The sequence below is a fragment of the Trachypithecus francoisi genome, unplaced genomic scaffold, assembly GCF_009764315.1.
Source record: "Trachypithecus francoisi isolate TF-2019V2 unplaced genomic scaffold, Tfra_2.0 Lachesis_group14, whole genome shotgun sequence".
NCBI lineage: Eukaryota > Metazoa > Chordata > Mammalia > Primates > Cercopithecidae > Trachypithecus > Trachypithecus francoisi.
Window position 1 is genome coordinate 39,420,403 of NW_022681459.1, and position 11,733 is coordinate 39,432,135.

General features: G+C 56.4%; 2 protein-coding genes across 7 annotated transcripts; one reads left to right on the forward strand and one right to left on the reverse strand.

Moving 5' to 3' along the window:
* Nucleotides 1-2,232: 2,232 nt before the first annotated feature.
* CCDC116 (coiled-coil domain containing 116) lies at nt 2,233-8,567 on the reverse strand. Its single transcript, XM_033234050.1, has 5 exons — nt 7,079-8,567; nt 6,653-6,795; nt 5,014-5,568; nt 4,315-4,899; nt 2,233-3,149 (listed from the first exon to the last, which is right to left on the reverse strand). The coding sequence occupies exons 2-5, from the start codon at nt 6,722-6,724 to the stop codon at nt 2,415-2,417; spliced, it is 1,947 nt and encodes a 648-aa protein (XP_033089941.1). The 5' UTR covers nt 6,725-6,795; nt 7,079-8,567; the 3' UTR covers nt 2,233-2,414.
* A 964-nt stretch (nt 8,568-9,531) lies between these two features.
* YDJC (YdjC chitooligosaccharide deacetylase homolog) lies at nt 9,532-11,526 on the forward strand. Of its 6 annotated transcripts, none has more exons than XM_033234083.1 (5): nt 9,532-9,754; nt 9,844-10,003; nt 10,198-10,297; nt 10,419-10,596; nt 10,828-11,526. In XM_033234083.1, the coding sequence occupies exons 1-5, from the start codon at nt 9,591-9,593 to the stop codon at nt 11,195-11,197; spliced, it is 972 nt and encodes a 323-aa protein (XP_033089974.1). In that variant the 5' UTR covers nt 9,532-9,590; the 3' UTR covers nt 11,198-11,526. The 6 variants fall into 6 exon arrangements, with proteins under 6 accessions (XP_033089974.1, XP_033089973.1, XP_033089975.1 ...); XM_033234082.1 differs by having other exon boundaries at nt 9,897-10,062; XM_033234084.1 differs by having other exon boundaries at nt 9,897-10,003; nt 10,402-10,596.
* Nucleotides 11,527-11,733: the final 207 nt, after the last annotated feature.

Genomic DNA, 11,733 nt, shown 5'->3' on the forward strand with positions numbered 1-11,733 from the left:
GAGCCAAGATCACACCACTGTCCTCCATCCTGGGCAATAAAGTAAGACTTCGTCTCAAAAGAAAGTGGTAAAAGCATAGATCAAAAGATCATGCCAGTTCCCTGCTAGAAGCTGCCAGCCATTTCCCAGTTGCATTTAGGACCATAGGAGGGGGATGACACAGCAGGCAATCTTCCTGACAAGCAAGACAGAATTCTAAATAGGCTGAGATATCAGACCTAGAGTGAGGAAGCCAATGTAGCACTCCCTTGACTCTCACGGGGAGCCTCATGGCCTCTCTTTGCTGTTCCCTTCTCCAGCCTCCTGCTGCAGACCACCATCCCCCGCTCACCCTATGGGCAGCTCCTCAGGGCTGATTATGGCATCTCCAGTGCCCTCCACCTACCAACCATAATTTATCTTAAGGTTCAGGTTCTCAGGAGAGAATCTGATTGGCTCAACTTGGGCCCAAGGGCTGCTCAAGGTACAATCAGCTGTGGAGAGGAGGAAGGGTGGTAACTAGTCTCCAAATACTAACAATTCCTCCCATTCCCGTAAGCCAAAGATATGTAGTTCATTTCCTCTTTCCTTGAATCTGGGTAGGTAGCGCAACTTGTTTTGACCAATCGAATGCTGAAGAAGTGCTGTTTGGGGACTTCTGAGCACCGGCCATAAGAACTCTGGCAGGTCTGGCTTCATCCTAGGAAGCTAGACAATGCGCCTTGCGGTAATGAAGCGCCAGATTGCTGCGTGGTAAAAAGCCACATAGAGAGGGACCCTGGAATGTTCCAGCCTCAGTTCAGTGAGCAGCTGAAAGCAGTCACATAAGCATCTCCAGTGTACACCACTGCCCCACTGAGCCTCCAAACTCCAGTGTTGGGCAGGGCACGGTGGCTCATGCCGGTAATCCCAGTGCTTTGGCAGGCCGAGGCGGGAGGATCACTTGAGCCCAGGAGTTGGAGACCAGCCTGGCCAATAATAGTGAAACCCTGTCTCTACTAAAAATTCAAAATTGGCCGGGCACAGTGGCTCATGCCTGTAATCCCAGCACTTCGGGAGGCTGAGGCAGGTGGATTACAAGGTCAGGAGATCGAGACCATCCTGGCTAACATGGTGAAACCCCATCTCTACTAAAAATACAAAAAAAATTAGCTGGGCATGGTGGCGGGCGCCTGTAGTCCCAGCCACTCGGGAGGCTGAGGCAGGAGAATGCCATGAACCCAGGAGGTGGAGCTTGCACTGAGCAGAGATCGCACCACTGCACTCCAACCTGGGCGACAGAGCAAGACTCCGTCTCAAAAAGAAAAAAAAAAAATTTTAGCCCGGCATGGTGGTGCACGCCTGTAGTCCCAGCTACTCAGGAGGCTGAGGCAGGAGAATCCCTTGAACCCGGGAGGTGGAGGTTGTGGTGAGCCAGGATCGCACCAAGGCACTCCAGCCTGGGCAACAGAGTGAGACTCCATCTCAAAAAATAAAAATAAAAATAAAAGCCGGGTGCGGTAGTTCACGCGTGTAATGCCAGCACTTTGGGAGGCTGAAGCAGGCAGACCAACTGAGGTCAGGAGTTCAAGACCAGCCTGTCCAACATAGTGAAATCCCATCTCTACTAAAAATAAATAAAAAAATAGTGGCCAGGCATGGTGGCTCATGCCTGTAATCCCTGCACTTTGGAATGCAGAGGTTGGTGGATCACTTGAGGTCAGGAATTCGAGACCACCCTGGCCAACATGGTGAAATCCCGTCTCTACTAAAAATACAAAAATTAGCTGGGCATGGTGGCGGGCGCCTGTAGTCCCAGCAACTCAGGAGGCTGAGGGGACAGAATTGTTTAAAGCCAGGAAGTGGAGGTTGCCATGAGCTAAGATCATGCCACTGCACTTCAGCCTGGGAGACACAACAAGACTTTTTTTTTTTTTTTTTTTTTGACACAGTTTCACTCTGTTGCCCAGAGTGCAGTGGTGCAATCTCAGCTCACTGCAACCTCTGCTTCCCCAGGTTAAAGCCATTCTCCCGCCTCAGCCTCCCAAGGAGCTGGGATTACAGGTACCTGCCACCACACCTGGCTAATTTTTGTATTTAGTAGAGACAGAGTTTCACCGTATTGGCCAGGCTGGTCTCCAACTCCTGGCCTCAAGTGATCTGTCCACATCAGCCTCTCAAAGTGTTGGGATTACAGGCATGAGCCCAGCCAAGACTTCATCTTAAATATAAGTCAATGAATAAGTAAATAAATAAAATGGCGGCTGAAATCTTAGGACAACAAACCTGTGTCCCAGCAACACAGGCTTTATTTCTATTTCTTTCGCTGGCTCCCCTGAGAGTCTCAGCAGAGCTCCTCGTGAGCATTCAGCCTGTGGTGACTCTGCTCATGGCAGGGGCTGGTGTGATGGTCAGCAACTCTGACACAGCAGGGAATCGAGTGGCTGGTGGGGATTTCATGGTGGGTCACTATGGCCCACGTCCACAGAGTGGCTGACCGAGGCCTCCTCTCCAGGTTCTGGCAGGCTCTGGACTCCATCCTCCTCCTTGTCCTCATCCTGGTTCTCATCCTTGTCCTCATCCTGGTCCTCATCCTTGTACTCATCCTCATCTTCATCTTCAACCTCGGCCTTATCATGGCCTTCACTGTCCGTGTCCTTGGACTTGGGGAGACTGGAACCCATGCCGGTGCGGGCAGACACTGAGAGCTTGGGCTCCAATGGGCTGAGCTGCCGGCTGGCTGGCAAGTTGGTGTAAAGGGAGTGGCAGGGCTCTGTGGCCTGGTCCTGGGCAGTGTGGGTGGCCGGTTCCTGCTGCACAGAGGGTGTCTCTGTGCTGCGGTGGGGGGTGCTGAGCCGGGAGGCCTGCCGGGCCCTTTTGGCCTCCTCCAGTTTACGCAGCAGGCAGCTCCGGTGGGTCTCCGAGGATAGGTGGATGCGGGAGCCTTTCACCTTCTTTAAGCCCAGGGAAAGGTCCCTGAGCACTTGGGTGACAGGAAAGGAGAAGAAGCCCAGCTGCTTATTGAGGTCCTTTTCAAACTCATACTTGCGGATGAGCAGGGAGGCTGCCTGCTGGGTCAGGAAGTCAGCGAGCTCCTCATAAAGGCGGTTGGAGAAGTGAGACATGCTGGACTTCGAGGAGATGGAGGGCAGCGGCTTCTTCTTTGTGAACCTGCCACTGCTGCGGGGGCTCTGCATAGCAGCCAGGGAGGGAAAGGAACACATGTCACACCTGCCAGCCCCATCCCTCTGTGACACCCCTTCCAGCCACTGTGCCCTCCTCAGAGCCCTGCCAGCCCTGCCCATCGCAAACATGAATGGGTACACTTAGTGTGACAAACACACTTGTCACACGAAGGGTACAGCTTTGCCACATCTGCTATGCTGACGCACTCAACTGTCCACTCTCATGCTCACCTCACCATCACACCTCCTACACCTGTTGGGCCTGGGGCAAGGGCAGGGAACTGTCACAGGGTGAGGTTCATCTAAGCTTTGACAACTGGGTTTGGGCAGGCTCCCGCCCAGGCCTGTGCCCAGAGAGATGCCTGCAGGAGCCTTGATGGCTGAGGAAAGGGTCGAGGGACCATGCTGGAGATCCACCAGTGTGAGGCCACCTACGTCTTGTACACATCCTGCCTGGTCAACTTTCCCTCGGCAAAGTCCAGAGACTGGAGAGTCCTGCTGGAGGCAGCTGGATTCAAAGGAACTAGATCTAGGAGGCAAGGCCCCGGCCAGGCTAGTGCTTCTGTCCGCAAGGGACGGGACCCTCCACTCCCACGTAGGAGCGTCTCTAGATTCACATAGAAACGTTATAAAAAATACCCAGCATAAATAAATAGGCTTTATTTATCTGTGACAACACCTGGTAGTAGCTAGGCCAGGATTCATGGGCCCCCATCAGCTTGACCCCTGCCCAGGAGGTTTCCACAGTGCAGGGCAAGAGACCTTGACCTTGAGCACCTGCCAGTGATAGTGGCTGCTAGGAGTGGTGGGTCAAGGAGCCTTTCTCCTGCAAACTCATGTCCAGTCCTACTTTCGAGGAGGTCACCTCTGGACACAGTGAGGCGGGAGATGAGGAAGCAACTGGGGAGAGCTCAGGGAGAAGGTAGCAGGAAGACCGGGGGTAGGGGCAGGCAAGTGGAGGTGTGACAACCCTGAGGTGGCCGTGGCCACAGGCCATCTCCACCACTATCCCGGGCGCAGGCAGGGTGAGGTGCAGGCCCCGCCAGGGCTGGGCCCTCTGTCTGGAGCTCAGGGAAACAGGTGGGTTTTGTAATTTGGGATCTGAGTCAGGCTCCTCCTCTCTGGAATGGAGTGAGGGGCTGGGGACATTGGGCTTCTCCATGGGTGTCACCTTGAGCTTGAATCTGGTGGCCACCTGGGCACTAGACATGGAGGGGAAGACTCCTCTGTCCTTCTGTTTTCTCTGAGGCGTCTTGGGGCTGGAGACTGGGGGGTGGGGCTGCCCGCTGTTGGTGGGTTTAGCCGGCTCAGAGCGCAGAGGCGGCAGATTGCATTGAACCTGCAGCTCTGAGGGGGACTCCAAGCTGGTGGGGAACAGAGGACGGCCATCGCGGCAGCGGGCGCCACGGAGCTTATCCACAGCCTGGTTGACCACGCTCTGCAGGGCAGGGAAGAGGCGGTGGTCAGCCAGGAAGTTCAGTGTGCGATGGGGCTCGCGGAGCGGACAGTAGCCAGGCAGGTCAAGGGACTCCAGCTGGCTCAGTAACGACTTGATCTCTTTATTGAACTCTCGTTTGCAGATCGGCTCCTGTTCTCCAGGCCTCGGCTCTGATGCTTCAGGCACACCAGAGCTTGAGCCCAGCAGCTCTGAGAACCAGGACAGGGGCTGCTCCTGGGTCCACTGAAAGCTGGTCTGGCTGCCCAGCAAATCCCACAGCACGGAGTCCCTCTGGGAGCAGGACTGACTGAGGCCTTTCTGCAGAAAGAGGGTGACTCTGAGAAGTGTTCAGAAGCAGCCAAGCCAGGGCTGACCCTTGCCCTGGGCTCTCCGTGGGAGTCCACCCCACCCAGCCATGGCCCCGGCTCTCACCCCTTTCCTCTCCAGCTGTAGCAGCCGCTTGAGATTCTTCTCCAGCAGGAGTTTGTCCCTCACAGGTGGCAATGAGCCTAAGCCTTGGGCACCTAGGTCACTGTCCCGGCTGTGGGAGCCCAGCCAGCCAGCCATGAGGCTGCTATGGGAGTCGGACATGGAGCTGGAGCTGGATGGGTAGTTGTTGGGGTGTCCAGTGCAGAGGGTCGGCCGTACACGGTGCCGGTGTACAGTGCTGAGGCTGGGCCGGGCATGTGCCCGCCGCCCACCACTTGGCACCTCCACTGGGTCCTGCACCTCCACAAGTGGCACCCCAGCCTCCGTCTTCATGGCAGCCATGAGCTCAGTTGCCTTCTCCACCACTGTCTCCAGGCTGTCCAGGACCTGGCCCTCAGTCAGGAAATCCAGAAAGTGGCTAAAGGGCTGAGGGTGCCTCTTGTTTCGGCGTTGGTTCTGGAGCGCTGAGCTGCCACATGTGGATGGTGGGTGTGGCACACGGCCCGGCTTGGAGGCTGGCCCCATTTCTGGAACCAGTGGCTTCTTGGGTAGCTGCACCTGAAGACAGGTATGTCACAGTGGGCATGGGTGCCCTACAGGTGAAGGGCTCCCTGGGGTCTTCCTAGGGTAACACTAGGACCTGGGTGAGAATAAATAGTGGAAGGAGCTGCATTTTGGAGTCTGGAAGCTCTGGATTTGGACCCTGGCTGTGCCACCTACAGCCTGATGACAGTGTGCAAGATGGCCCCTTTTGAGGTCCAATTTCCTTATCTGCAAAGTGGAGGTCTCTTCAGGGACACCCTGAAGCTTTCCTAACACCTATATTTCACACACACAAGTCCTGGCTAAGGGACTTAGCCTGCTTCTGCCCTGACACATGGCAGGATGAGCAATCATGAACCTCTCAGAGTCTCCCTCCAACTCCTCATCTGTCCATGCAGCAGGCCATCCCTGTGTCCATGGCAGGGCTGCAAACAACACCTGAGGTCTTTTTTTTTTTTTTTGAGACGGAGTCTTGCTCTGTCACCCAGGCTGGAGTGCAGTGGCCAGATCTCAGTTCACTGCAAGCTCCGCCTCCCGGGTTCACGCCATTCTCCTGCCTCAGCCTCCCGAGTAGCTGGGACTACAGGCGCCGCCACCTCGCCCGGCTAGTTTTTTGTATTTTTAGTAGAGACGGGGTTTCACCGTGTTAGACAGGATGGTCTCGATCTCCTGACCTCGTGATCCGCCCGTCTCGGCCTCCCAAAGTGCTGGGATTACAGGCTTGAGCCACCGCGCCCGGCCTACACCTGAGGTCTTGAGTGCAGACAATAGCTGAGGTCTTGAGCCCTGTGCTACCCAGGGCTGTTTCTCCAGCTTGAGCCCTAGGCACCTAGTCAACTCCATGTTCCCACTCTAGGGTCGCAGTCCACCCAAGCACCTTCCAGGTTGCTGGAAGTCAGAAGGAAACAAGGAATGAAATTGAGTGTGACAGGGGCAAGCAGGGGAGTCATAGGAGAAGTCAAGGCAATAAGGACTTCACTAAGAGGCCCAGAGAGGAGGTCAATAGACAATGAGAAATGGGGGCTGTGGTCTTGGGTGTCAGGGTTGGCGGGGAACATGTTGTGGCCTCAACGGTCGGGGCCCTGCTGGGCACACTTACCCGTGCACTGCACATGGAGTGGCTGGCCTCGTCGTCAGCCACGTAGCCCGAGTGGTGGCGGCACCTGGCCATGTGGTCACCTGGCAGGTGACCGGGCCTGCTGCCCACCTCTCTCTTCAGCTGCGCATTCCTCTCTGCGCGGGCTGGGGAGACAACGTGAGGGTCTCCAATAGGTCCACACATCTGTGGCCCTGGAGTCTGCGGGTCCCTTGCTCCCCGCACCCCGCGTCCTTCATGCATCCAGCCCTTCCTCTGCTCCATGGCCCCCATGCGTCTGCAGGCAGGCAGTTCCCAGAGTCATCAGGGTGGAATCGCCAAGGACCAACCTGTCTCCGATCGTCTTTAGATCTGCGTGTGCTTGACCCTCCCTACTCCCAAACCCTGGGCAACCTGGCTTTCGCCCCAGCCCGGAATCAACGGACTCACCAGAAACACCACCTTGCTCCGCGCAGGCTAGTACAGTCTGCGCCCTCACTGGGGCAGCTACACAGTGCGAGGAAGTCGACTGGCGGCCTCCACTTGCTTATTTGCATACCACATCCTCATTGGTTCTTACCGAGGAGCTCATCCACTACCCTCTCCGACACAATAGTTGGGGGCGGGGCCCACATTGGCCCAACCTCCAGTTCTCTGGACTCTGCCCTCCCACACTCGTCTGGGAGCCGCAGGCCGAAGATGCTGGTGCCTACGTCCCCGCTGCCGGGAGGACCCCCACCCACCACCGAAGCTGGGGCTAGGCTCTATGATCCGCTCCTGCCCCGAGGGGAGTCTAAAAGCCAAAGCCACGTCTTCCACCGGTGACACAAGCACCTTCCTCGTGTCCTCCCTGGTCTCTGCACAGCCCTGGGCCTCCTGCTCTTGTTCGTTTCCAGGGGCCTCTGCCCCTTCCGCGGTGTGCACAGCCCCAGGTTCTGCCTTGAGACCTCTCCCCTCTGCAGTGGAGAGAGTGCCGGCTCTCAGTCACAGACCTAGCTTCAGTTCCTGGCTCTGCTCTTTCCTGCCAATGTGACTCAGCCTCTCTTAGCATTGGTCCTACACTGTAAATGGGCTTGAGTGTTCTTCCAATATGGGAGTATGGGATTCAATACAATCTCCCTACAACACACCCCGTATCACAGTGGAGCCTTGTATATTCTTACCTCCTCTCCCTCCCTCCTTTTCTCTTTTGCTCGGTAATAATGGTGTCACTTCTTCCTAAAAGCTTTTACTGTGAATTCTGCCACCCCCTACACGATTCACAGTAAACCCCATTCCAGACTCCACCATACCATGTTGCTACTTATGTGTCTACCAGATGGTGCTCCTTTGGGGCCAGAACTGAGGCAAGTCACCCTGAATCTTTAATACTTTCAGTGTCTGGCACCAAGTAGGTGCTCAATAAATGTCAGTCTCCTCCTTCCCATCTGCGCACCCTTGGGACTTCTGACCTTTCCAAGATCAGCTTCCAGTGGAGAATGGTGGTTGGTTGAGGTCTGACATTCACCAGTCACTATAAACACATCAGTCGTTACGCCAAGAGCATGGTTGAAGGACTCTATGAGGCTTTCAGTCCTCACATACCTCATGAAATATTGTTACTCTCGAGTTCTGCTCTGTCCTCTCAGCTCTGGTTACCCACTAGGTCAGGGACAGAGAGGACATAGCAGGTCTGGGTGCAGGCCCTGAGCTGTGAGGTTCAGTCTTATCTCCACTACTCTTGGCAGGACCACACTTTCGCTCTCTGACCCCCCATTTCCTAATCTGTGAAACAGGAATGACATTACCAATTTCATAGTCTGGACACTAATACCATGGGAAAAATCAAGACCGCCACATTGCAGTGAAAACTGTGGCTGCCTACCATATACAGTCATGGGTAAGGAAAGCTTTTCTGGACCAAAGATAAAAACAGTGAAGTTATGAATGTAAAAGCTGTAGCCTGGCAGAGAGCTCAAGATGGAAACAGGAGATAATGTTTTCTCAAAAGAAGCCATTAGTGTATATGCTTTCTTTCATTTTCTTAGTCTAGAGCTCAAGAAAAAATAAAAAGTAAATCAAGAAAATGCCTGCTCTTATAAAAATCTGCAAAAGATCAATAGGCAATTTGAAAAAGAATAAGAATAGCTAATAATATGAAAATTTTCGTTCACACTGCTAAGAAACTACTAGAATGTGATAACATTGATGTAATCATCTTTATGTTCTCAAAACAACACACAAAAAAGTTGGGTTGGGGAGAAAGGGAGTTGGGTGTGTTTATTTGCTTAGAGAAAACACTGGAAGGACACAACCCAGAAAGTTTACAATGGCAATCTCTGGGAAGGGTAGGAAATTTTTTTTTTCTTTTTTGGTATTTTTCCTTTCTTTTTCTTTTTTTTTTCTTTCTTTCTTCCTTTTTTCTTTTTTTTTGTTTTGAGACAGAGTCTCGCTCTATCATCCATGCTAGAGTGCAGTCGTGTGATCTCGGCTCACCACAACCTCCGTCTTCCGGGTTCAAGCAATTCTCCTGCCTCAGCCTCCCGAGTAGCTGGAATTACAGGGCGCGTGCCACCACTCCCGGCAAATTTTTGTATTTTGAGTAGAGACGGGGTTTGCCCATGTTGGCCAGGTTGGTCTTGAACTGACCTCGTGATCCACCCGCCTCGGCCTCCCAAAGTGTTGGGATTACAGGCGTGAGCCACTGCGCCCGACTTCCTTTTGGTATTTTTCATATTAAATATCACTTTTGCAGTCAAGGAAAGTTCCCCGTTGCAATGAATCCAGCACTGGTCTGGTTAGCGCGGGAGCAGTTGCCGGGTCCTTGCAGGGACACGCCGGACCGCTAGGTGGCGAGAACAAAGGCGAAACGCAGCCGCACCTGGGCGTGTGCGTCGGGGCGGGGCCTGGGCAGCGAACGGGGGCGGGGCCTGGGCTGTCCAGCCCACTCCCCTGGGAGCGCAAGCGGTGGGCCCAGGCGGACATGTCCCGCCCTCGCGTGCGCCTGGTGGTCACCGCGGACGACTTTGGTTATTGCCCGCGACGCGATGAGGGCATCGTGGAGGCCTTTCTGGCCGGGGCCGTGACCAGCGTGTCCCTGCTGGTCAACGGTGCGGCCACGGAGAGCGCAGCGGAGCTGGCCCGCAGGTGAGGGGAGGGCCCCTAGCAGGGCGGCGATGGGCTTGGGGCGCGCTGCTCCGCAGCCGCCAGTGCTCCAGCTCGCGTTCCGCCCTCAGGCACAGCATCCCCACGGGCCTCCACGCCAACCTGTCCGAGGGCCGCCCCGTAGGTCCGGCCCGCCGTGGCGCCTCGTCGCTGCTCGGCCCCGAAGGCTTCTTCCTTGGCAAGATGGGATTCCGGGAGGCGGTGGCGGCCGGAGACGTGGATTTGCCTCAGGTGCGGAGCCGCAGCTGCAGAAGGATGCTCGCGAGGACCCCCAGAGCTCCGCCCGGAGGGTACTGTGAGGCCATTAGGAGATGGCGGTGGATGACTTCTTCATTCAAACATTGGAGCCGTCACACGGAAGCACGAGGAGAGTATCCTCGGCAGCTACTCCCGGTTGCTCAAGGTGTCTCTCGCTCGCCCTCTAGGTGCGGGAGGAGCTCGAGGCCCAACTAAGCTGCTTCCGGGAGCTGCTAGGCAGGGCCCCCACGCACGTGGACGGCCACCAGCACGTGCACGTGCTCCCAGGTGCGTGGTTGGTGATCCCAGTTTGGAGGGCGTTTACTCCCAGGTGGGGCCGGGGAAGTAGGGGAAGTTCGATGCCCCCAGGTGAAGGGACGTGCTCCTCCTAGACCCGCTCCGCCCGCAGGCGTGTGCCAGGTGTTCGCGGAGGCGCTGCAGGCCTATGGGGTGCGCTTTACGCGACTGCCGCTGGAGCGCGGTGTGGGTGGCTGCACTTGGCTGGAGGCCCCCGCGCGCGCCTTCGCCTGCGCCGTGGAGCGCGACGCTCGGGCCGCCGTGGGCGCCTTCTCCCGCCACGGCCTGCGGTGAGGCTTCCCGCCCTGTCTCCTACCATAGCTGCCCCAGTCCCTCCGCACTGACTATTCACCTGGCTAGCTGTGTCCCTTTCTCAGCCCAGAAGCGAGTCTGGCGTCGACCGCTGCCGCCACCCCAGTTCCCCCCTCCTGCCCCCCGTCCCGTCCCTACCCTACCCTACCCTACCCTAGCCCTGGCCATGGCCCGGTCTGGCCCCGCGGCTGATGCCCCGTCCACCACAGGTGGACAGACGCCTTCGTGGGCCTGAGCACTTGCGGCCGGCACATGTCCGCTCACCGCGTGTCCGGGGCCCTGGCGCGGGTCCTGGAAGGTACCCTAGCGGGCCACACCCTGACAGCCGAGCTGATGGCGCACCCCGGCTACCCCAGTGTGCCTCCCACCGGCGGCTGCGGTGAAGGCCCTGACGCTTTCTCTTGCTCTTGGGAGCGGCTGCATGAGCTGCGCGTCCTCACCGCGCCCACGCTGCGGACCCGGCTTGCCCAGGATGGCGTGCAGCTTTGCACCCTCGACGACCTCGACTCCAAGAGGCCAGGGGAGGAGGTCCCCTGTGAGGCCACTCTGGAACCCTTCCTGGAACCCTCCCTACTCTGACCCGCTACCGACAACCAAGCACTAATCCCCTTACTACCAAGCAAGGGGAGCCAGGATTTAGTCCTGGCCCAGCCCAGAACCGGTCCCTGGAGCAGGGTCTGTTGACTTCCCTGGGTAGGACACTGGCACGTCTGGGCCCAGGTCCTCATGGCTCCAAATGGCATCTAGAGTTTGAGCAGCCTTCTTGGCTGCAGGCGGGCCCATCCTGTGGCAGCGGGCTAGGGCCCGCGGAGCATTTGGTGCCCCTCCACGCTGCAGTGCAAACACCTTCACCACTGGGGCAGTGGGGAGAGATGGCTATATTAATAAAACAACGTGTGTCTTTCAAACTTGGGTGGTTTATTAGCTCTGCCCAGGAGACCCTCACAGAAACAAGCAGGGACAAAGAGCAGCTCCCTCTTGGCTCAAACCACTCCAGGAAATGGCCCATTCTCCATTCTGGTTTTGTTCATTTGTTCATGCTGTGGTTTTCTTTATTCCTTTTTAGGGGGTGGGAGTGGGAGAAGACTGTCCTCACCAGGCTGCTTTTGAAGAGG

Bases quoted from the DNA above. Each gene is read 5' to 3' on its own strand.
- CCDC116 (XM_033234050.1), bottom strand. From the start codon at position 6,724: ATGGCCAGGTGCCGCCACCACTCGGGCTACGTGGCTGACGACGAGGCC. The intron at 5,569-6,652 runs GTAAGTGTGCCC...ACCTGTCTTCAG, and splicing joins ACTCCATGTGCAGTGCACGG to GTGCAGCTACCCAAGAAGCC. The intron at 3,150-4,314 runs GTGACACCCATG...GCTGCTATGCAG, and splicing joins CCACCAGATTCAAGCTCAAG to AGCCCCCGCAGCAGTGGCAG.
- YDJC (XM_033234082.1), top strand. From the start codon at position 9,591: ATGTCCCGCCCTCGCGTGCGCCTGGTGGTCACCGCGGACGACTTTGGT. The intron at 10,063-10,197 runs GTACTGTGAGGC...CTCGCCCTCTAG, and splicing joins CCCAGAGCTCCGCCCGGAGG to GTGCGGGAGGAGCTCGAGGC. The intron at 10,298-10,418 runs GTGCGTGGTTGG...CTCCGCCCGCAG, and splicing joins GCACGTGCACGTGCTCCCAG to GCGTGTGCCAGGTGTTCGCG.